The sequence below is a fragment of the Triturus cristatus genome, chromosome 3_2 (genome assembly GCF_964204655.1).
Source record: "Triturus cristatus chromosome 3_2, aTriCri1.1, whole genome shotgun sequence".
NCBI classification, from domain to species: domain Eukaryota; kingdom Metazoa; phylum Chordata; class Amphibia; order Caudata; family Salamandridae; genus Triturus; species Triturus cristatus.
Window position 1 is genome coordinate 1,203,285,152 of NC_140584.1, and position 26,280 is coordinate 1,203,311,431.

The 26,280-nt window shown below is 46.7% G+C and overlaps 1 protein-coding gene across 1 annotated transcript in view; it reads right to left on the bottom strand.

Annotated features, from left to right (window-relative positions):
* Positions 1-4,421: 4,421 nt before the first annotated feature.
* LOC146859446 (uncharacterized) overlaps positions 4,422-26,280 on the bottom strand; it is a 47,343-nt gene continuing 25,484 nt past the window's right edge. The window contains exon 2 of the mRNA XM_085646985.1: positions 4,422-5,253. Coding sequence (XP_085503111.1) covers positions 4,782-5,253 — 472 coding nt within the window. The 3' untranslated portion in view covers positions 4,422-4,781. The remainder of the gene's footprint in view (positions 5,254-26,280) is intronic.

The window sequence follows — 26,280 nt, forward strand, 5'->3', positions numbered from 1 at the left end:
AGCATTTGCTACTTCATGCTTTTGGCATCGAAGTGGTTGTGATTGTTGGATTGTGGCTGGTGCTATGGTGGAGCCTTCGGATATGGTATCAGGTCCTTCTGTGCAGCCTTCATTGCCTACCTTACATGCCATAATGGAAGCTGCTCTGGAGGCGGCCTTTAAGGCCCGAGCACCCACCACTTAATATCCCAAGCCAGGATATGTTTGAGCCTGATGGGGTTCACGGAGTGGTGAGCCGGAGGGGTCATTGTGCTTGTAGTTTTTTGGCCTCTTTTCAGCTGGTTGAGCCGGAGACTATTCCTTTAGATATTGCTATTTGGCGAGTGCTGTTGCATGTTTGGAAGGTGATGGGCAGATCTTCTTTCTCTTGATTTATTACAAGGAAGTTGTCCTGTGGACATATTTGTAGCTGCTTTTTCATCTGTGGCATTCTCCAACATTGGGGTTTAGTGGCTTGGGTTTGGAGACATGGGTTCTAATCACTCACCAAGTTTGGCATGTCGTGCAGTGGTGGTTGTGCCAAAGCGCCCTCCCCAAGGGTTTGCAGTTGGGGTATAATGCAGGGGAGAGTCTCTCCATTTTTCCATCTGGATGGCCTTGGCGCCAGCTTGAGCTTCTCTGTTTTATTTCCTCCCTTCAGTCGGGGGTAAAGGGGTGTGTCTTCAGACATATGACCGGGTGATAGGGTCTTATGTGAGTCATTAAAGGGGTATGATGGCTCCCTTCCTTTTTATTCGGTCCTGGTGTTCTGGCCGGTATCTTCTCTATCGACTGTCTTCCAGGGGAGACGCATGGGCCTGCAGATCAGTTCATTATCCAAGGAACCGAACTCGCAGCTCCTGAGAAGTGCTTACTTGCATCCGTCATCTTGATGGGTGCCGCCTGCATATTCCCATCCATCTGGCTGGTCAGTGGTTTCTTCCGTTTCCAGGTGCTTCCTTTTCAGCCTTTCATCGGCACCCTCTTTGCCCCAATGGCTCGGGGTCCTTGAATCTACCCATACTTTGATGACTGGCTGGTAGTCTCTACTTCTTTCTCTAGGCAGCAGAGGAGGTGCGTTGAGTCTGTGATCTCCTGGATTCTTTTGGATTTCTTTTCACCCGCAGATAGTCCTCCTTGCACCCCTCTCAGTCTCTGATGTTTATCGGGCCCTCTTATGTCTGTTCCACCATCTACCCTGGGTTCTTTACCTACCTTGTGTGTCTGCCCGACTCTGACTACGGAATCTAGGTAAGAGGGCCTCCACACTGCCCGTGCTCCCCATTATTTCACTGGTGTCCGGACTCTCATGAATCAGCAGCTTTTATTCCTGTGGTTCTGGAGGTTGGGTGTCTCTCCGGAGGTGGTTGTCGCCTCTCACTCTCTCCATGGGTTTCGGTCCCATTTCTTCTTCCTCGGTGGTCTTGAGGGCCGCTGCAAGCCCCAGAGTGAGTGGGCGCTGCCAGTGGATTCCTAGGCCCTGGGCAGATGATCCCATGTTTGGGTTCCCCAGTCCTTCCACTGGGGAGAAATGATGACGGTGTGCCAGGCACTGTCTTTGATTCACTCCTCTCCTTCGGCTCCATGATGTCTGTGTTTCAGACAGCCGACTGGGTCGTTCGTGCCAATGTCGACCAGCAGGGGAGGGGGATGCACCGGTCTTTGTTTTCTCTTTTCCCCATGGAGATTGGCCTCTGGGCCTTGGGGAGTTTCCTTTCTCTCTCCCAGCAATCTATCTTACGGGGGTGGTGAATTGGCCTGCCGTTTCTTTGAGCTCGGTGTGCCCCTTCTCTTTAGGCCATTTCTCTCCAGGTTCAGCCTTCAGTGGCTGGGTCTGTTTGCTTCGGTGGAGTTGGCCCTTCTCCCTCAGTTTGTGCCCTGATTCCCTCGTTGTTTGGCCTGGGTGATAGATGCTTTCTCTGTCCCGTGGCCCTTTCTTTCCCAGGTTCTCATGGGAATTTGGATGGTTCAGACAGAGGTTCTTCTGGTTGTTCGGTATTGGTTTTGGAACTGTGGTTTCCCTTTCGTGAGGGTTTGCTGGTTTGTCTGCAATGGTGGGTTTCCCATACTCCCATCTTTATTCCTTGCTCCTCTTCTCAGCGTGTCCTCCCTCCTGTGCCTCCTGTTGGGAGTTTGGCACTTGTGAGTTTGTACCTGTTGGCTCGCGGTTGTTCCCTTGTGGTGAGTTGGAACATCTGGTTGTCTCGCAGGTCTTCGCCCTTGACATCTTACTGTTGTCATTGGAGGAAATGTTACTCTTGGTGTAGGATGACGGATCTGTCTCCTGTTTCCTGTGATTTGGTCAGGATGTCACTTTTTTGGGGGATGGTTTTCTGTTGGGTCTAACAATCTCCACTCTCTGTGCCCAATGGGCCTCCTTTCTAGCCTTCAGAGGGTCGGTTATGTCTTCTTTCTCTTCACTGATGGCTCGCCTTTTGCTGCTTATTTTTGCTTAGGAGTCCTGTCTCCTGCTCTCCGTTTCCAGACCGATATCTTCTTTTGGTGCTTCTGGCATTGACAGTTCCTACTTTGCACTCCTGGTTTCTGATGGCGAGATTGTCGTTTTGCTGGGTTTTCTCTCTTTATTTGTGTTTCTCTCTGGCCATGGTGCTTTTGCGCCCTGGTCTTTGTATTTTCTGCCCGTGGTCTTGTCGGTCTTCCCTTGTTCAGAGGCTTTTGTCCTTCTGGTGTTTTCTCTTGACACGTCCTCTCCAGTGGTGGAAGTTCACCATTCTCTGGATGTGTTCTGGGCCCTTTGCTTCTCCCTGAGCCATTCCAGTGCATTTGGGCTTCCTTGTGTGTTGCCTATGGTATCTCTGGGAGGGGTGTCGAGCCTTCTTTATCCATTCTGACTCGAGGGGTGCTGTGCTCTGTTGTCTTGTCTCAACTCGGGGTGTTTCCTTGGCAATGTTTCAGGATGCGCCACTATGTGACATTTGTGATCCTGCTATGAGGGCCTCTCCCCACGCATTTTTCCCACTTCCGTCTTCAGTTGGGGATGGCTATGTCTGCAGAGTTTGGCGCTCATGTTTTTTTGGCTGTACATGATCTGTGATTTTTTCTATTTTTTGCATTTCCTGCATGTATGTTGTGACCCTTGGTTTCTGTGTGAATCAATCACCGTGCGCTTGGGTATGGGCTCATTTGAAAGGAATGGGACGGGAAGACAGGCGAGGAGGTAATGCCGGGTTATTCACCTGTAATCTTCATTACTATGAGTGCTTCCTTTTCCATTCCATTTGCCTGTCCCTCCCTGATTTCTGTTTATGGTGATTGTTTTGGTTTTCTTTCCTTGGGTTTCTTTGGTATTCTCCGACTGTCTTGGTGACGCACTTCCCTTTTAATTCATGCTTGGTAGGCAGCGCCATATTGGGGGAACTATTTTGACCTCAGCTAGCTAATAGTTTCTGTGGAGCAGACAAGCTGCTTATGCATGAGGAATGGAACGGGAAGTCTAGGACTCGGAGTAATGAAGATTACCGGTGAGTGACAGGGCATTAACTGTTCATGTAAGGAACGGAACGGGAAGGCTAGGACTCGGAGTAATGAAGATTACCGGTGAGTAACAGGGCATTAACTGTTCATGTAAGGAATGGAATGGGAAGACTAGGACTCGGAGTAATGAAGATTACCGGTGATTACCGGGCACTCTCCAGCTCTGTTGCTGCAGCTTTGGTTTATCCAGGCCCACATGTACTTATTCAGGTACAATTTGGAACAAACCGATTTCCTAATGAGGTTGGGGAAAGGAATTGCTGGCTAAATGGCTGTTTGTGATGTAAGCAGCTCACTGTGAAGGCCTAGAGTAGCCATAGTCAGAGGTGGGTGTGAGTCTTGCTCAAGAGAGATGCTCGAGGTTGGTGGAGCTGGTAGTACCTACGAAGGAGAGTGGGAGAAAATAGAAAAAAGTCCAGTCTGTTTTTAGATTAGAAGAAAACTTCATAAAACTAAAAAAATCTGTTTATTTAGAAAACTTGCATTCTTGCACAAGGCAAACACACGCGTGAACCAACTTACGAACTTGAGTGGATCAAACAGACAAGCTGTGACCCACGTGTCTCCAACACCATCCTGGAGATGGTGGGGACGACTCACAAAGGTAAAATGAGATGAAAGTCTAACTTTACAACTTTCGGTATTCACAAAGAGCATTTACTCCTCGTGAATACCGAAAGTCGTAAAGTTCAACTTTTGGTATTCACAAAGGGCATTTACGAGTAGTAAATGACCTTTGCGAATACCAAAAGTGATAAAGTAAGACTTTCCGCTCAGTGTACCTTTGTGAATCGGGCCCGGTGTGTATAAGGTCTTACTCACTCCTGCTACAGAGGGTCAGGAACACACTGAAGTTATTTGTGGAACCTGGAACACCTTTCCATGAAGGATGTGCATCCTTCATGGAAAAGTGTTCCGCACACACAAGAATGTCACACTGAGATTATGAAAACCTTTATTAAGAACGTTTGGTTTAGTGCATATTATATTTAAAAGCATAATTGCAGATCTAAATATTACAGTGATTGGAATGAATGCAATACATGTAATTTACTATATGTGTTCATTGTAACAAAGAACACAGCCATGCAACATATAACAGGATATAAATGTAACATGTAACAGGCATGAAGGAGAAAGCATTTGGCTGTGATGACATCAACTGCCCCACACAGGCCCTGAGGTGGGCATAGGCTCATACCCACCTGTGGGGCTTCAGCAGAGATAGGTTAGGGTGGGGCTCGTGTCTTGAAGGGTTTGTGATGTCATCGAATTATGAGACCTCCGGCGGCCGGACACACGGACACTCAGTTAAAGGTGTGTAAGTCCTCGATGCTGAGCACCCGGTCTCTGAACAGCTTCACCTCAACGACCAACCAATCCAGCAGGCGGACCCTCCTTCTGAACGTGCCACCCCCATACCCAGCAGAACCTTCAAGACACAAGATCTCTAGTATCTCTTCTGCAACAGAGTGCAGACCCTCTGCGAAGGTTTCCCCTTCAGGCCACTGGAAGTCGTGGAATTCGTGCAGTGCGTCGAGGACACGTCTGCTGAGGGCGACGATTCCCTCCACACACTCGATGCAGTCCCCGGTGGCCCCGGGACGGTCAATGCTCATCGAACACAGCATCCTATCTAACCAGCGTTCATCCATTCTTGAATCCGAAGACCCTGAAAGGAAATCAGCTTTTTCACCGAGTTGTTTCTGCTGCTTCTGTAGGGTGTCTGACCGACGTAGCATTTCTTCCACATCTTTTTTAATGTTCTTGGCATTGTCCCTGAAGATAGAAAACAACATTATAAGCCATTGTAATTCCTGCAGTGTGATATTAAAAGATCACCCGGGCATCCCCCCAGCTAAGCGGAGAGAGAGAGGTAGATTAACTCAGTTATTTCACTTCAGTCCGGAAGACACCATCTCTTGCACATGAATCCCAGAGCCCTCAGCTCTTGCACATGAATCCCAGACCCCACCTGTTGCACTTGAACCCTGGAGGCCCCACCTCTTACACATGAATCCCAGACCCCAGGTCTTGCACCTGAACCCTAGAGCCCTCAGCTCTTGCACATGAACCCCAGACCCCAGCTCTTGCACATGAAACCCAGAGCCCTCAGCTCTTGCACATGAATCCCAGACCCCAGCTTTTGCACATGAACCCTAGAGCCCTTAGCTCTTTCATATGAACCCTAGAGCCCACAGCTCTTGCAAATGAATCTCAGACCCCAGGTCTTGCACATGAACCCTAGAGCCCTCAGCTCTTGCATATGAACCCTAGAGCCCTCAGCTCTTGCAAATGAATCCCAGACCCCAGGTCCTGCACATGGACCCTAAAGCCCTCAGCTCTTGCACATGAACCCCAGAGCCCTCAGCTCTTGCACATGAATCCCGGACCCCATCTGTTGCACTTGAACCCTGGAGGCCCTACCTCTTACACATGAATCCCAGACCCCAGGTCTTGCACATGAACCCTAGAGCCCTTAGCTCTTGCACATGCATCCCAGACCCCAGGTCTTGCACATGAACCCTAGATCCCTCAGCTCTTGCAAATGAATCCCAGACCCCAGCTCTTGCACATGAATCCCAGAACCCAGGTCTTGCATATAAACCATAGAGCCCCCAGCTCTTGCACATGAACCCTAGAGCCCTCAGCTCTTGCACATGAATCCCAGACCCCAGGTCTTGCACATGAACCCTAGAGCCCTAAGCTCTTGCGCATGAATTCCAGACCCCAGGTCTTGCACATGAACCCTAGAGCCCTCAGCTCTTGCACATGAACCCTAAAGCCCTCAGCTCTTGCACATGAACCCCAGACCCCAGGTATTGCACATGAACACGAGAGCCCCCAGCTCTTGCAAATGAATCCCAGACCCCAGCTCTTGCACATGAGTCCCAGAACCCAGGTCTTGCACATGAATCCTAGAGCCCTCAGGTCTTGCACATGAACCCTAGAGCCCTCAGCTCTTGCACATGAATTCCAGACCCCAGCTCTTACACTTATGAACCCTAGAGCCCTCAGCTCTTGCAAATGAATCCCAGACCCCAGGTCTTGCATATGAACCCTAGAGCCCTCAGCTCTTGCACATGAACCCCCGAGCCCTCAGCTCTTGCACTTGAACCCTAGAGTCCTCAGCTCTTGCACATGAATCCCAGACCCCAGGTCTTGCACATGAACCCTAGAGCCCTCAGCTCTTGCACATGAACCCTCAGCTCTTGCACATGAATCCCACACCCCAGGTATTGCACATGAACCCTAGAGCCCTCAGCTCATGCAAATGAATCCCAGACCCCAGCTCTTGCACATGAACCTTAGAGCCTTCAGCTCTTGCACATGAACCCTAGAGCCCTCAGCTCTTGCACATGAATCCCAGACCCCAGGTCTTGCACATGAACCCTAGAGTCCTCAGCTCTTGCACATGAACCCCGGAGCCCTCAGCTCTTGCACAGGAATCCCAGACCCCAGGTCTTCAACATGAACCCTAGAGCCCTCAGCTCTTGCACATGAATCCCAGACCCCAGGTCTTGCACATGAACCCTAGAGCCCTCAGCTCTTGCACATGAACCCTAGAGCCTTCAGCTCTTGCACATGAATCCCAGACCCCAGCTCTTGCACATGAACCCTTGAGCCCTCAGCTCTTGCAAATGAATCCCAGACCCCAGGTCTTCCACATGAACCCCAGAGCCCTCAGCTCTTGCACATGAATCCCAGACCCCAGCTCTTGCACATGAACCCTAGAGCCCTCAGCTCTTGCAAATTAATCCCAGACCCCAGCTCTTGCACACGAATCCCAGATACCAGGTCTTGCACATGAACTCTAGAACCCTCAGCTCTTGCACATGAACCCCAGAGCCCTCAGCTCTTGCACATGAATCCCAGACCTCAGGTCTTGCACATGAACCCTAGAGCCCCCAGCTCTTGCACGTGAACCCTTGAGCCCTCAGCTCTTGCACATGAATTCCAGAACCCAGGTCTTGCACATGGACCCTAGAGCCCTCAGCTCTTGCACATGAATCCTAGACCCCAGGTCTTGCACATAAACCCTAGAGCTCTCAGCTCTTGCACATGAATCCCAGACCCCAGCTCTTGCACATGAACCCTAGATCCCCCAGCTCTTGCAAAGGAGTCCCAGACCCCAGCTCTTGCACATGGACCCTAGAGCCCTCAGCTGTTGCACATTAACCCTGGAGCCCTCAGCTCTTGCACATGAATCCCAGACCCCAGCTCTTGCACATGAACCCTAGAGCGCTCAGCTCTTGCAAATAAATCCCAGACCCCAGCTCTTGCACACGAATCCCAGATACCAAGTCTTGCACATGAACTCTAAAGCCCTCAGCTCTTCCACATGAACCCCAGAGCCCTCAGCTCTTGCACATGAATTCCAGACCCCAGGTCTTGCACATGAACCCTAGAGCCCTCAGCTCTTGCACATGAACCCTAAAGCCCTCAGCTCTTGCACATGAATCCCAGACCCCAGGTCTTGCACATGAACCCTAGAGCCCCCAGCTCTTGCAAAGGAGTCCCAGACCCCAGCTCTTGCACATTAACCCTTGAGCCCTCAGCTCTTGCACATGAATCCCAGAACCCAGGTCTTGCACATGGACCCTAGAGCCCTCAGCTCTTGCACATGAACCCTAACGCCCTCAGCTCTTGCACATGAATCCCAGATCCCAGGTCTTTCACATGAACCCTAGAACCCTCAGCTCTTGCACATGAATCCCAGACCCCAGCTCTTGCACATGAACCCTAGATCCCCCAGCTCTTGCAAAGGAGTCCCAGACCCCAGCCCTTGCACATGGACCCTAGAGCCCTCAGCTGTTGCACATTAACCCTAGAGCCCTCAGCTCTTGCACATGAATCCTAGACCCCAGGTCTTGCACATAAACCCTAGAGCTCTCAGCTCTTGTGCATGAATCCCAGACCCCAGATCTTGCACATGAACCCAAGAGCCCTCAGCTCTTGCACATGAATCCTAAAGCCCTCAGCTCTTGCACATGAATCCCAGATCCCAGGTCTTGCACATGAACCCTAGAACCCTCAGCTCTTACACATGAATCCCAGACCCCAGCTCTTGCACATGAACCCTAGAGCCCTCAGCTCTTACACATGAACCCCAGAGCCCTCAGCTCTTGAACATGAATCCTAGACCCCAGGTCTTGCACATGAACCCTAGAGCCCTCAGCTCTTGCACATGAATTAGAGACCCCAGGTCTTGCACATGAACCCTAGAGCCCTCAGCTCTTGCACATGAATCCTAGAGCCCTCAGCTCTTGCCCATGAATCCCAGACCCCAGTTCTTACACATGAACCCTAGAGCCCTCAGCTCTTGCACATGAACCCCAGACCCCCAGCTCTTGCACATGAACCCTAGAGCCCTCAGGTCTTGCACACGAATCCCAGACCCCAGGTCTTGCACATGAACCCTAGAGCCCTCAGGTCTTGTACATGAACCCCAGAGCCCTCAGCTCTTGCACATGAATCCCAGACCTCAGGTCTTGCACATGAACTCTAGAGCCCTCAACTCTTGTACATGAACCCCAGAGCCCTCAGCTCTTGCACATGATTCCCAGACCCCAACTCTTGCACACGAATCCAGACCCCAGGTCTTGCACATGAATCCCAGACCCCAGGTCTTGCACATGAACCCTAGAGCCCTCAGCTCTTGCTCATGAACCCCAGAGCCCTCAGCTCTTGCACATGAATCCCAGACCCCAGCTCTTGCACATGATTTCCATACCCCAGCGCTTGCATATGAATCTCAGACCCCAGCTCTGGCACATGGTTCCAAGACTCAGCCGCGGCCCATGCAGGTAAAAGCAGTGGGGTGGTGGGGTCGGGTGGGACGATTTTGACAGACGATGACAAGGAAATATTAAATAAATAATTAATGTTCCTATGTCATCGTCCATATGGGCTGCATCTGCCTAGACCCCAGCTCTTGCAAACTAATCCCACACCCCAGCTCTTGTACATAAACCCTGAAGGCCCCACCTCTTGCACATGAATCCCAGACCCCAGCTCTTGCACATGAATCATAGACCCCAGCTCCTGGATATAAACCAGAGACCCCAGCTCTTACACATGAATCCGAGACCCATCTCTTGCACATCAATGCACAACATCAACTCTTGCACATGATTCCCAGATGCCTGCTCCTGTACATGAATCCAGACCCTGGCTCTTGTACTAAGTTTAAGAGATAACAACTCATGCACATGAATCCCAGAGCCCAGCTTTTGCTCATGAATCCAGATCCCAGCACTGGGACATGAATCCCAGACCCCAGCTCCAGCAAATTAATCCAAGACCCCAGCTCTTGCACATGAATCTCATACCCCAGAACTTGCACATGAATACCAGACACACAGCTCTTGCACATGAATCCCAGACCCCAGCTTTTACAGATGAATTCCAGACCCAGCTCTTGCATATGATTCCCAGACCCCAGCTCTTACACATGAATTCCAGACCCCAACATTTACACTTAAATCCTAGACCCCAGCTCCTGTACATGAATCCTAGACCCTGCTCTTACAAATTAATCCCAGACCCCAGCTCTTGCTCATGAACTCTGGAGCCATGGCTCTTGCACATAAATCCTAGACCCCAGTTCCTGCACATGAATCCCAGACCCCATATCGTGCCCATGCATTGAAGGCTCCAGCTCTTGCACATGAATTCCAGAACCCATCTCCTGCACATATATCCCAGGCCCCAGCTCTTGCATAAAAATCCCAGGAACTACAGCTCTTGTACTGAGTTCGGGAGACCCCAGCTCCCAGACATGATTTCCATACACCAGTTGTCGCACATGAATCCCAGACCCTAACTCTTGCATATAAATCCCAGTCCATGGCTTTTGCACATTCATCCCAGACCCCACTTCTTGCACACGAATCCCAGATTATGCACATAAATCCCAGATCCAAGCTTCTGGGATGAATCGCGTAGCCCAGCTCTTGCATAAGTATCCCATAGACTACAGCTCTTGCACATGAGTCCTAGACCCTGGCTCCTGTACAAAGTTCGGGAGACCCCAGCTCTTTCACATGATCCCTCGAGACCCCAGCTTTTGCACATGAATCCCAGACCCCGGATCGTGTACTAAGTCTGGGGGACCCCAGCTTCTGCATATGAATCTCAAACTTCATCTCTTGTACTGAGCTCATGAGACCTCAGCTCCGTATCATGAATCCCTTACACATAAATCATAGACCATGGCTCTTGCACATTAATTCCCACCCCAGCTCCTGAACATGAATCCCAGCCCTTACCTCTTCCCCATGAATCCCAGACCCCAGCTCCTGCACATAAATCACAGACTCCATCTCCTATACATGAATTCCAGACCCCAGGTCTTGCACATCAATCCGAGACCCCCAGCTCTTGCACATGAATTCCTGATCCCAGATCCTGCACATAAGTCCCAGATCCAAGCTTCTGCATATGAATCCCAGGTCCCAGCTATTGCATAAGTATCCCAGAGACTTCAGCTCTTGCACATGAATCCCAGACTCCATCTCCTGCACATGAATCCCAGACCCCGGGTCCTGTACACGAATCTCAGACCCCACCACTTGCACATGAATCCCAGACCCCAGCTCCTGCACATGAATCCCAGATCCCACCACTTGCACATGAATCCCAGACCCCAGCTCCTGCACATGAATCCCAGACCCTACCACTTGGACATGAATCCCAGACCCCACCACTTGCACATGAATCCCAAAGACTACAGCTTTTACACAGGCACCTCAGAGACTCCAGCATTTGCACATGAACTTCAGAGATCCCAGCTCTTGGACATCGATTACCAGAGACCCCAAATCTTGAACATTAATCCCAGACCCAAGCTTTTGTACTGAGTCCAGGAGACCCTAGCTTCTGCACATGAATCTCAGACACCAGCTCTTGCACTTGATTTCCAGACTCTGGCTCTTATAGTACATTCAGGAGATCCCCGCTCTTGCAGATGAATCGTAGACCCCAGCTGTTGCCCATGAATCGCAGAGACTCATGCACTTGCGCATGAATTCCAGGGACTGCAATTCTTACTTTTGAACCTCAGGGAGTAGGGAGGAGGGTGCAGATTGCAGAGGCAACAAGTTGGCCACTATGGGCAGGTGGAAGGGGCTGTGAAAGCACAATGGAACATGCAGGGGAGAGGTGGGACAGGGGCAACAAACAAACCATGCAGAACAGGCAAGAGAGGTTGGCAATATAAGAGAACATTCAGGGCAGAAGGAAGAGGCAGTAGCAGTACAGCCATACATGCCAACAGACCTGATTCAGGCAGAAGACTACCGATGTTTTAAGCCCAAAAGGCCTTCCTTTTGTCTTGTCTCCTGCCTAAAATCTCTTCTGTTTCAATGTAAGTCAAAGGGGAAAATAAATTCCCCAGGTTTTTCCCCCAAAAACTCCCTCTTACCAAGTTCAAAATGTTGGCAAGTATGGTACTTTTGGATCACTGAGGGCAGGAGGAATGGGGTAGGGACATGGAGTCCGATAAGAGAATGCAGGAGGGAGATGGGCAAGGGCAACAAACTGACCTTACAGGGCAGGCGTCAGAGGGTGCAGCAGCACAATACACCACACAGGGCAAGCGGGACGGCAGTGTAGTACAACGCACCGTGGAAAGCAATAGGGAGGGGACAGGGCCATGCACATAGAGGCAAGAGGAAAGAGGAAAGAGCAGCAAGCTGATCGTACCAGACAGACAGGAGAAATAGTTGCAACATGAAGGACTAAACAGGTCAAGAGGGAGACGGCAGGGGAATGACAGTGGCCCGAACAAAGCAGGAGGGCTTTGACAAGGGTCTGCACATGGAAAACGGAAGGCAGGGGGCAAGGGGGCCAGGCAGGATCAGCAAGCCAACCATGGAGGGCAGGCGACATTCAGCACTGGAAGCACAACACAACATGGATGGCAACAGTGAGACTATAATGGCATACACACAGCCAATAGAGGGAAGATGGGAGGGCATCAGGGGCTGCAAGCTCAGCACACAGGGCAAGTGGTTTGGGGGCTGTGGCAGCATAGAAACCTATGCATGGCAAGCAGGAGTGTTAGTGGCAGCACAACAGACATGGTGGGCAAGAGGGAGGGGACAGGGGCATGCACAAGGGACCATGTAGGACAGAAGAGAGGGGTAGGTGCTGGACACAGACAAGAGACAAGACATGAGAGGGGATTTGTTTTTTGTTTAAAGAGGGCTAATTCGCACTCGAGTAAGTTTGTGTCGTAAGTGGGGACAAATCCCCACTTATGACACAAACTTACGATACCTCCAAAGATAACACTGAACTATCTGCCACACTAAGTTCAACGCATTTTTTATCCAAGGACCAAGACACCAACCAACCACCAGGTTCGTCAAAAAACGCAAAACAAGGAGAAGTCACAGCAAAAATAACACGCACACGGAGCCAGAAACAAACCTAGTAGTAAATATTTCCACAAAAGAGTTAACTCCAGTTCAAATACAAACACTGAACAAAGGATTGGGATTTGTCCCCACTTACGACACAAACTTACTCGAGTGCGAATTAGCCCTTTTTAAATTTGTACGAGTACTACGACTACGCCATTTTTTCACAAATGTTCTTCCTCCTAAACCAGAAGGTGAAACCACAGAATTTTTGGAATTTCGCCCCAAATCAAAATACCAAGCACCTGTCTCCCACAAGATACTTGATTCATTTGACAACCTTGTAAGGAAAGATTTTCAACAAATCAATTTTAAAAGATCCAAAAGAACAAATCTAACCAAACATGAGATACACACTTTAAAGTCACTACAAAGAGACACGGAAATTCAAATTCAAAGAGCTGACAAAGGAGGAGCTATAGTCTTAATGGATAGTTCTTTCTATTTTAAAGCTGTACAAGAACATGTGGCAGACACTCAGACATACTTGCAATTGGATAAAGATCCCATAACAGATTTAAAAACTACTCTAGGAAGTATTCTAGAACATGCTTTAGAGATGGGATGGATCAGCACAGCTACCAGACAATTTCTCGCAGTGGAGTATCCTCGGAAACCTATTTTATATATGCTCCCGAAGATACACAAGAATCTAATGAATCCCCCAATGTGACCGATCGTGACGGGTTGTGGCACCATTTTTGAACCTCTTGGTCACTATATAGACTATTTTTTGCAACCCTTTGTACAAGGTTGGCACTCATACGTTAAAGACACTAAAGATTTTCTTCAGAAACTAGAGAAAGTCATTCCCTCAGAAGAAATGATATTTTGTACAATAGATGTAAAATCTTTGTACACTTCAATCCCGCACATAGCAGGCATGGAATCAGTAGAATGGGCACTGCTGTGCCAATCCTCACTAAGAGCAGACAAGGTTTTTATCCTAGAACTTTTACACTTCTGCTTATAACATAGTTATTTTTTCTGGAATGATTTATTTTTCCTGCAACAACAAGGTACATCCATGGGCTTTGCCGGGGCTCCGGCGTATGCCAATACGTACATGGCTAAATTTGAATCGGATCATATATACAATGACACTGAATGGACTCACAACTCATCGCTATATTGCAGATTTATAGACGACATATTCATCTTATGGACCAATACTCAGGAACTTCTTGAGAAAAAAATACGAGACCTGAACTTAAAAGATGAACATATTCAATTCACACATTTAATGAACCAATCTAAGATATCGTACCTTGACGTAACACTCATCAAAGAAGGTAACAAATTCAAAACGGAAGTATACAAAAAAGCAACAGATGTCAATAGTGCGCTACACTTTCAAAGTTTTCACCCCAATAGCCTAAAACAGAATCTACCACTTTCCCAGTTCTTAAGAATAAAAAGGATCTGTTCAAAAACGGAAGACATGGAGAGTCATTCTCTACAACAGCAAGAGATGTTTCGGATGAGGGGATATCCCGAGGAAGTGGTGGAATGTGCTAAACAACGTCCATCTAAATACACCAGAGAACGTTTACTACAAGTACAACCACGTAAACAAACTACAAGACAAGTTTTTGTGTCCAAATTTTCAACAGCATCAAGCACAATAAAGAAAATAATAAGAAAACGTTGGGAAATGCTTCAAAATGAACCAGATTTTAACGATATCTTTAAAGATCCACCAATGTTTGCGTATCAACGTTCGAAAAATATCAAAGAAATTATCAATGCACCTACCAAACAACAAAACACTAACTACAAAGGAATGACCAAATGTCGTAACTGTGTACACTGTAATAATGTAATTGTTGGGAACATTCTACATCATCCTCTCACAGGAGAAAAGATCAACCTTTATCACAATAGTGATTGTAATTCACTGAAACTAATTTATTACATCAAATGTCCATGTGGAAAACTGTATGTTGGCAAGACTGAGAGGAAGATTAAAGTTCGAATATCTGAGCATAAGAGCACAATCAGGACACAGAACAAAAACAGCAGTTTAGCTATGCACTGGAATGACGAGAAACACAACATAGCCCAACTACAGTTCACCGTGCTTGAACTAGTGGACCAACATCCAGATACAGATCTCACCAGGAGTCTCCTTCAACGAGAAACATACTGGATCAAGCGTTTGGACACTTTAGTAAACAAGGGAATGAATGATAAAATTGATTATGTCTGTTATTTATAACACATTTGTATTTGTCTAGCTTTGACGCATGACCTTTGAACGTGGTTCGTTTCTAGACAACTGTGTTATTCTGTTAGATTTCATGTATACTACATTAGTTTCACTCATATATGCATGATGAGTCACCTACACCAGGTATACACCATTCCAAGATGGCCGCCTTTTTTCCTTTTTTTTCCTTTTCCTCCCCCTTTTCCCCCACGAAGATTTCAGCCGTTCCATTTCTCAGTTCTTCAACAATTTATTCCCTTTTTGAGTACTGTTGTCTTTACTTTCGTAGTTTCACCTGTGAAACGCCCCTTCCATTGAGAAGTCTACTCGTTACTCATGGCCGCCGAGTTTGTCCATAGCTTTACTGTCGCGAGATTTTGTTCACACTCGCACATCCGGAAGTATTTTTATCAGTTTACCGACAAACACAATTCGAAGAAGACCGTGGCCACAGCATTTTCGTCTATCTCTCCACGTTGATTCGAGATTCAGCAACCTTGCTTACCACGATTCGAGTAAGTCCAAGGCAAAGTTGCACTATTCCTTTTTCGCGATGTCCTTTTTCGCGATGTCCCTTTCAGATTTGATTTTATTCTTATTTGCTCTTCATCATTTTCCACAGATTCACTTTTTCAGATCGGGTATTTTTTACCTGTTTCGCACCAGGTATGCTACCATTATTTTTCTTTGCATGATACTATATGCCCCATTATTTCGAGCACGTTTTCTGGTGGAGGACCTAATAACACACACCCCAACTAGAGTGACACACTGATCTAGCATCGACAAAGTTAAGTTTTGACATGATTGACATGACGCGAACTTTAACATCTTTATTATTATATAATCAAATGTTATATGTCATTTTCATTTCAGAATTTCAAAGCCCCTGAGGAAGAGCCAAGTAGGCTCGAAATGCATAGGGCAATTACACGAATGTATTGATCAACCGAGAAGTTTATTTATTTCAAACGACAAGGAATGAACTATATTATATCCAATGAATAAAATTGTGATGTGTTGAATAGAGAAGATTGTTTATGTTATTTCCACCGAGATGAAGCATTGAAGCTTAACCTCTGAATGGTTTATTGATTTGAAAGAACCCAGGATAATCCAGCAGCGACAGTGCGCTGAGATAGGGTCCCAAAGACCCTTGACTTGTAGTGTCAGAACAACGGCCACACAGAGTTGTAATGAGGCAGCAGGAGCATGGACTTGGACAATTGATGGCAAGGAGGAGGGGGCAGGAGCAGCAGGTTTGGGTGAGGGTAGCACTATGCCAGGCCAGGGCCTGCATCCAACTCCCTCCCCCACCGTGCATTGCGATGGGCATTTTAAGTAATATTAAAAAAATCTAGAAAATTGCCTGGAAAAAACAAAGAATAAAGGGATGGTATAGTTAGGAAATAGAATTTAAAAAACCTTAGAAATTCAATGAAGAAACCATAGGTTACAGGGACGTTATAGTTAGGGTCAAATTTCACTTGTACAAAACCATGGAAATTCATCAGTTGTAGTTACCAGAGCTAACTATAACTTACCCCCCCGCCCCCCGCAATGTACTGCTTATAACCTCACGAATTACATTACTCATGACATGGTCACTGACATTACTAATGACATCACTGATGACATCTCAAATTACATCACTGATGACACCACTGATGGCATCATCCAGTGAATGTGAGTGTTTTTCAAACATTTATGAGTATTAAATATATATATCAAGGTGTACTGATGAATCAGTGGGTGTATGAGTGCCTGTATGGATGATTCAGTGTGTGCGTGACTGACTGTGTAAGTGGATGATTAGGTAATGTTATGTAATGTAAATAAAACTTGTGAAGCCCAACTAATGCTCGAGAGCATCTTGGCGCCATAGAAAGGCTGAGTCAGGTGTAGCAGGGATGAAAATTACTTCTATAGACGAGAGCTGCGAGAGACTTCTTATCCAACTTGTATAAATAGCTAGGTTTTTAAGCCTTTTCTGAAACTAAGCAGTGAGGGTGCTGTTTTTAGGTCAAAAGGCAGTTGATTCCAAAGCATTGCTGTTGTCCTAAAGAAGCTTCTGCCTCCCCATATGGCCTTCTCAGCTGGAGGGACCATCATATTCTTTGCCAGACCTGAACGTAGAGTTCTAGCTGGCGTATACCATCTCTATTTGTTTTTAAACTGGTCTGGTCCTAGTCCATGCAAAGATTTAAATGCCAAGGTGTCTCAGTTACTGTACGTATGAATGACTAGGTTGTGTGAATGTCCGTATCAGTCTGTCAGTTGGTGTTTAAGTGGCTATATGAGTTGTTGAGTGGGTACATGAATGGCTGCATGCGTGATTGATTGGTTGTCTGAGTACCTGTATGGGTGTACGAGTGTCTGTGTGGGTGGGTGAGGGGGTGTGTGACTGCCGGCATGGATGAGTGAGTGGGTAAGTCAGTGGCTGTATGGGTTAGTGAGAGCATCTGTGAGGGACTGTATGTGTGACTGAGTGTGTATGGCTGTGTCAGTGAGTGAATGGATGTGCCAGTGGTATATGGGTGAGTAACTGCATATGTGAAAGGCAGTATAGGTGAGTGTTGGAGTATATGATTGACTGTATGTGTGTGAGTGAATGTGAGAGTGGCTGTATGGGTATAATGTGTGCTTGTATCAGTGACTGTATAGGTGAGAGACTATGTGTTAGTATCTGTATGAATAAGTGAGAGTGTGTGTGTGTGTTTGTGTATGACTATATAGGTGAGTAAGAGGCTGTGTAATTCACCCTATGGGTGAGTGAGTAGGTATTTGAGTAGCTCTATGGGGGATTGACTATGTGAGTGGCTACATGGGTGTATAAGTGGATATATTAATGAGTGCATATATCAGTGGCTGTGTTAGTGAGTGAGTTGGTATATGAGTGGCTGTATGGGTGACTGAGTGGATGTGTGTGTAGACCTATGAATCAGTGAGTGGGTGTGTAAGTACTGGTTTGAGTGTGTCAATGGTTTTAAGAATGGTAGTGTGGAACTTGGAGTGGGTGTATGAAAGGTTATATTGGGGTGTGAGTGGGTGAGTCAGAGATTCTGTGGATTATGTCATCAGTGATGCCATTTGAGATGTCATCAGTGAAGTCATCAGTGATGTCACTGACCATGTCATGAGTGAAGTAATATGTGAGGTCATAAGCAGTGCATTGCGGGGGCACGAGTTACAGTTGGCTCAGCTAACTATAGATACTGAATTTCTCTGGTTTTGTACGAGTGAAACCTGGGCCTAACTAAAATGTCTCTGTTATCTTTGATTTTTTATGAATTACTAAGGCTTTTTTAATTCCATTTCCTAACTATAACGTCCTTGTAACCTTTGGTTTTTACAGTGAATTTTGAAGGCTTTTTTAACTAGTAGTTGCATTTGCAGAGTGATGGCGAAAGGGGGCTGGGCCTCTGATCAGCTCTCAGGAATCCTGCTGTGGAGGACTTACAGGAGGTACCAGGAGGGCTTCTTGGCCCCCAACGTCCCTCAGGAGTAAAGTGGACTTCATCCCCCAACCAGTAGTGCAGCACTTGCAGCATTTGCGGTGGAGGAAGGGGGCGTAGCCTCCAAAGACCGCTTAGCAATCCCTCTGTGTGGGACTTATTGGAGATAACAGGAGGGGTAGCTGGACCCCCAAGAACTACCCCTCAAATTACCTCTAGTAACTCCCACACAGCAGGATTGCTGACACCTGATTGGAGGCCACACCCCCTCTCTCCCCCACTCCACAAACACACCTCCTGGTGCACTACTGGTAGGGTGATGAAGTAGTCCCCTTGGCTATTGAGGGCTCTGGGGGCCAACTACCCCTTCTGTTACCTTCAGCAAGTCTCACATAGTGGGGTTGCTAGAAGGTTTTCGGTTGCCACGCCCCCTTCCTCTACCACTCTGCAAACACGCCTCTTGGTGCACTACTTGTTGGGGGATAAAGTACGCTTTAGTCCTGAGGTCCTCAGGAGGCAAGGGGACCTCATCAGCACACTAACAATGCGCTGAGAGGCACATTTGTAGAGTGATGGAGAAAGGGGGTGTTAAAGCGCGATTTTGCTCTTTCTTTTGTAGTCGTGCATTATAATCATGGGTAGTTCGCGTCCGCATATAATCCTTTGCTGTGCTAACATTGAGTCATTAGATCCTGTACTGTAATAACGTGAAAAGTGAAGTGCTAGTGGTATTTCAGTGTGAACGTGAAGAAATCAACATTGCAATTACATGTGGCTAGATGAAAATCTTCATTTGTAGAATTGTACATGTGAAAATTTCCATGATTAGTGTACTTATGTAATGCATTGATTTAAATGTGCTCTGTAATAATGTTCACTTATGCGTGTGCTTTATGAAATTACATGCCGTTTCTTATGTTGGACGATTTCTGTAGGCCTGAATTGTATTTCTCCTTGGAAGTTCTCGTATTAGATTCGCTAGTGAAGTTCATGTGTATGTGTAATTTGTTCTTTCTCGTTTCTGTTGCAGGTGGAGAAATTCATCCTGGTTAGTTAGAATAATGTCTTTGTTTTAGGAGTTAGTCTTAGGGAGGAGAAGATGCATTGAACAGCGATGCTGATAATGAGGGACTGTGTTCTTTCTCATCGGAGAGAGCCTGGGAATCAAGGTCATCGAGCCAAGGCCTGGGAGCATCGCTGCCACATGGAAAGCTACCTACAAGGAGGTGCCTTGCTTGGATGGGGTGATGCCGAAATGAATTCTGGGAAGCTACCTGAAGTTCTTCAATTGAAGTTAGGGACAGAGTCTGGGGACTTGTGCCTTGCCATGAAAGAGAGAGAATCTTACAACGAGCTCTGTAGCTACATGCTACCTGACCCATTCAACGTGAACAGACTTCTTTGGAAGCCTTCACGAGCTGACACCTTTACCGAACTTGCCTGGGAAATGCTAACTAGGGATATCATGTTAGCTGTATGGTACGAATAGACTAATGCTTTTCACCTGCGAACCCCCAATAAAGGGTAATTTGGATGTAGGAGCCATTACATTCTATATCCTGATTCTGGAGCTGGTCATTCTGTGCATGCTGCATCGCCTCAATCTCACTCTTAGATTTGGCTATTACTTCCAAAGTATTTCTACAAACTGGTCTTGAGGTGCTTGTACATCCAATTGGTCTTGGCTTTGTAATAAACTTACTAAACTCTGGATTGGGAGTCTGTGATTCTTCGGAGTCAAAGTTCATAGGTACAGTAATGAGTAATTTGTTAACAATTTTCCTCCCCTCCACACTTTCATACAGACAAAAAGAGACATCGGCTTAGGGTTCCAGAGTAAATCTAGAACGTGGAACCCGACTCCTTCAGTTGGTAGCAGTCTAGGATGTTTGTCTCATAAAGTGAGGGGAAAATCTAAAAAACTCTAGAAAAGATTTAGACCCAAACAGCCCCAAAATAGAGCCCGATGACCGAGAGCAGAGAACGATGGACTTTGGCGGAGACCGATGGAGATTGATGTTGTGGCGAGAATACCGGTGAACAGAGGAGTGAGTATCAATAGGGATGCATTGTGTGCTAGATTGTGGTGATGATTTGATTGTGTGATGTCTTGCGGAGTTGGTGTGAAAGTCGAGTGAATGTGGTTTCGGGCCAGGCGCAGTCCAAGAGTTTTGTTTTAGTTTTGGGCTCTGAAGTAGTCTGAAATCCCAGGATATATTTTGTGGTGTAGAAAACACTGATTTGTTGTAGTTGTCTGACCGTTGATTTGAAGGGATGTCGTGAGGCGCCGTTCACAACCCACCTGAGACAAGGAACTCTGTTTGAGTGGACTTGCTAGGATCGTGTGTGAAAACTTGTGTACAAGGGTGGACTATATCGATTCAGGTGACCAGAGCAGGTCGAGGGTCGCTGTATGTGGATGCTCTTGAGTGATTGAATTCTATTGATCTTTTAGAAAGGCAGACAATTACTTGTTTTGATGATTGCATGAGTGAATGTGTACGGAGAAATTGTGAAGGAGGGTGAACCGCTGCGAGAAGGAAAGGGTGACGTCAGAGTGTGCAGTGCTGCCGTAGGTCGGTTGGTGTAACGCTGAGCTAGGATTGGTTGGCAATCATCAGGAAGCTGAAGCAAGGAAATCTTGTTGGTTGAAGGGAAAATTTGATTTAAGCATGCAATGTTTTAAAGTATTAATTGACCTCTGTGGAGGGGATAGGGGAGTGGTAACTTGAGTGGGTGAGGAAGCACCACCAGAGGATAACCCAGCACATTACATGGCAACAAATGTAGGGCTCCTTATTATAGTTTGGCTTCAAAATTGGCACAAAATCACTGAAGAAGAGGGGGATTTGGCTTTCCTACATTATGGGTCTTTCCGATTGGAGGTGCTATATTAGTTGAGGGGAGTAATGTCTTCATTACAGCCTACACCTAGGCCAACACAGATTGAGGAATTGAATGCTTGGATGCGAGCAGCTCAGGCAAAGAACAGGGAAAGATGTCAGGGGAAGATGAGGAAGGCAATAAGGCATATCAGGAAGCGCGATGGGATGCACAGTTGAAGAGGTGGAGTGTAGACACCATTGAGGGAGAGAGATTGCATCCACTACTGGTGAAAGAGTGGGCCGCTTGGAATAGGAATGGAGACGGAGATGATGGGAGTTATACCAATGACAGTTTGTTGGATAGACTCTTAGCAGAACGTCCTCCACCATATAATCCACATACAGAATCAGGAAGGCGAGAACTGACGAATGCAGCAAGGAAAGGATGGTAATGCCACAGCCAGGCCCTAGTGCAGGGGTAGAGGGAAAGATTTCAACAGGAGTACAAGGGACAGGGAAACTAGTACCTGGAGGTGCGGAATCAAGTGCAGTCAACACTGCTATTCGGTTACCGGAAGCCTGACCTGTAGTCACTGTGTATGATCCGAGTCTAGTGGAAAATGCTAGTCAACAGCAGCCAGGAATGGGAGAAAGGGTCAACTCGGGGTAATGTGGTGGTGAATGAAAATGGTCCATTTTTGATGCCTGTAGAAGCTAGTACCCCATTGCTAGCAACTTCAGATCTTTCGAGGGTACAGGTTGGGTCTAGTACAATACGATCTGTAACACTGGCAAATTTGAATTCAGATCTGAGAATGTGGGAAGCTTCAGTTAGAGGACCCATGGGAAGGATACCAGAGATAGGTGCAGATCTGTGAATCTCGCAGACCCCAGCGTCAGAAAACTGACAGAGGAATCGAGACAGTGAAGGAGAAGGACAGAGTAGTATGTTGAGTCAGGGCACGATCAAGGCTGCAGTAAGGGCAAAATTGTAACACATAGTTGAGGTGGATGAAATAATCAGTGGGAGTTTGCCTTTGGAAAGGATAGAACTGTACGAACAGGATGAATTATTGTTTGTGGCAAAGGATGTCACTCGCAGAGCAAGGCGAGCACATGAGAAATTGACAGAAGAGGCCCAAAAATATGACGTAGATTTGTCCAAAATAAAAAGAGTTATAAGGATATGCACGTAGAGCATGCTTGATAAATGGGAGGAAAGATAGTTAAAGAAAAAGAGCGTGAGGAAGGTGACGGGAGAAACGCAGCCTCCAGGTAGGGGCATACCAGGAGTTGAAACTTACCCATTGCAATAGGTACCAAGCAGAGGGTATATGCATGTGCCTTGAAGCAGCGGAGATTTGACTGCGTTCACAAATGATTTTCCTCGGCTGAGGGAAAAACCTGCTAAAGGGTATAAGAAAGTGGATCGCTTTGTAAAGATTTCAAAGGTGTTGTGGATTGATTTGAACACATTGTTTGACATTGTGGTTCCTAGCGACTTATGCTCTGCTTGTAAAATTGCTATCGATTAGCCTTCTACTGAACCAGATAGGGATCCCATAACTCATGGTCCTTCACCTTTAGTCATGAAAGAATTTGAACACGTAATTACATAGTTACAGTCTAACATCGCTTCACAACATATCGATTGGGTCAAGATAGATCGATCCATCTAAGAGCCTAAGGAATCAGTACATGCATACTATAAACAGCTTCTGCAAGCCTTCAAGCAATACAGTGGGTTAGATACTCTAGACCCTAAGGATATAGGACAGTTTGTTTCCATGTGTGTGCTAGGACCGAGACTGAAGATTAGAGTCATGATTCAACAGCTTTTGATCTGCTGGCAAAACAAGTCCATGGACGAGATCCTACGGTATGCCAGATATTGTAGTGATGAAGTGCATTCCAAGCATAGGAGAAGGAAGGACAAGTTGATTTTGGTTCAGATGAGAAATGCAAACAGCGTAGAACAGGTGCAGACAAATGGGAGAACTTTAGGTCGGAATCATGAGAACAACCAAGGAGGGATTTAGAATGCATCGAACAATACAGGACAGGGAAAGGGGAAAGGGACTGATACCAAGCCAGGTGTAGACATCAGTACGCTAAAGAAAACCACTGCTTGTCATTATTGTCACAAAATCAGGCATTGGAAGTGTGAGTGTCCAGCAAATGCAGCTAATAAGTTACAGTAAGAAGAGATTGTACAAGTACCTGATTTTATAAACACTGTCACAAGACCTAAATCCTTTAATGGGGGTTGTCCGAATCAGCAAGTGCAAGTATCCCAACCACAGAGAATCTCACAGAGTAATTGAGCGTATCACCAAATGCACTCTATGGTAACTCTGGATGGATTCGATCTGGATCTGTCACAATGACGGTGCCTGAGGGGGGAGGAAGACTGTACCCTTGGAGCAGTCTTAGAGGTAGACCAGAGTGGACCGTATGTGGAGGCATATGTGGAGGCAGACGTAGATTACATTCTCAATTGATAACGGTGCTACCTGTTCTACTGTGAGATCCTCAGTAGTCCCAAACCTACACCTCTTGGGACAATTAATCCAAGTTGCAGGAGTTGCCGATAGAAAAATTAAAAATCCGGTGACAGACCAGATACCAGTGAAAATAGGAACATTCCAGAATCGACACCAGTTTTTAGTGTGCGATTAGAGCCCCATATGTTTGCTAGGACGGGATCTCTTGTGCAAACTGAATTGTACCATCTATTGTATGCCCAGGGGAGTATAACTGCAGAGTAATGATGATGACATTTCATTCAAACTGCTAAACCAAAATCATTACCGCCCCATCTCACTCCCACCCATTCTAGTAAAAATTGCAGAAATACATGTCAACCAGGCGTTATCCCAATTCCTAGAGGAAATCGAAGTGCTACACCAGACCCAGAACAAATCGTGTTCAGACTACTGCACAGCACTGAGTCAGCTTTGCTGTTGGTCAAAGAGGAACTCAAGGGAATCCTCGATCAGGGGGATACTACTGCAATCCTGGTGCTTGACCCTAGTGCAGCTTTCGATACGGGGCATCACAAAACACTGATTCACAGGCTGGAGAAAGCAGGGATCTGAGACAGAGCCCTAAAATGGATAGTATAATTCCTAAAAGACAGATCCTTCCAGATAATGGAATGCGGACATTACTCAGATGCTTTAGAGATCGCATGGGAATACCACAGGGCTCCGCCCTCAGTCCCACACTATAATCTCTACATGCAACCTCTGGCCGAGATTGTCCAGGAATTCGGGCTATCAATCGTTTCCTATGCTGATGATACCCAACTGGTAGTCTCAGTCGCAGAGGGTCCGAAAGCAATCTATAACCAAGTTGTTCCTTGTATGGAAAAAGTTGTAGACTAAAACTGATCGGCGACAAAACGGAACTCATGTTCCGAGGAAATAATTCACCACCACGAGTTACCATTAGCTGGCTAAAAGGACTGGGATGTCCTCCCATCCACAAAAATTCGATAAAGAATCTGGGAATGTGGCTGGATCACAATCTCTCCATGGAAGCACAAGCTAGGAAATTTGGCTGCCACTTGTTTCGGAATACCACGTATGCTTCGTAAAATTCTAGGTCTTATTCCTGAGTAGACCCGGAGATAAGTTATACAGTCCCCGATGGTCTCACGACTGGATTATGGGACTTTCCTTTTTTGGGATCACCCAAATACATGGTAAACAGACTACAAGTGGTACAAAACACAGGAGCCAGGTTACTCAGAAGTATACCCAGGAACGAATCAGCAAAAGAGGCATTGAGGCTACTCCACTGGCTGCCGATCCAGGCACGGTGTCAAATTTATATCATTGTGTGTAGCGCATACAGCCATGAACTGCAAGGGTCAAGCCCCTCTCAGAGCACTCTTCACCCCATATGCGCCCGAAAGATCTCTAAGATCCTCCTCACATTGTCTCATCAAGACCACAAGGATAAAGAGATCCAGATGGGGAGGAAGACCATTTCGCACCTAGTGCCAAAGCTATGGAATTCCATGCCCAAAGAACCGAGACTGCTCACGGATGAAATATGTTTCAGGAAAAAATTGAAGAAATGGTTGTTCCCTGGATAACTCACCCCTTCACCTGTTTTCGTCCGTTCCTCAGCGCTGGGAAGCCCCTGGGCAGCTATGCGCTCTATAAAATCCCTAAACATAAACAAAAACATTGTGTAGGCATGTTTCCCATGCTAAGAGTGGATGATATGCCATGTGACTTGAGAGACACCATCTCACCTGTGGTGTGGGACTTCACAGGGGAAGAAATAGGACTAATTTGAGGAGTCGAGCCAGTCCACGTACAGATCAAGCCAAATGCTGAATTTCCAAGAATGGCCCAGTACAACCTGACCCTGGAAACGTTCACAGCGATTAGACCTGTGATTGAGTCCATGATCGTGCAGGGCACCCTGAGGGAAATAATACAAAGTCCGTGCAATTCACCTATAATGGGATTGCAGAAACCAAGCGGCAAATACCGAATTGTCCGGGATTTGCAAAAGGTGAATTCGATTGTGATTCCATGTTGTCCCATAGTACCGAATCGATCTGTGATCCTATTCCAAATTCCTTGTGAGACCGAATGGTTTACCATGATTGACTTAAGTCAAGCATTCTTTTCAATACCCTTACATGAGGAAAGCCAATTTTTCTTCTTTTTCCGGCTGGGGAACCATGTGCTAAAATGGTGCCGTAATCCACAAGGGTATACTGAGAGCCCATCAATCTTTAACCAGACCTTGAAAAAGAATATTAAGAGCTTGGTGCTGCCGCAAAGCTCCGTGCTTGTGCAGTATATCAATGACCTCCTATTTGCTTCAGAGACCGAGGAGGCTTGTAGGAATGATACAAGTGCTCTTTTGAA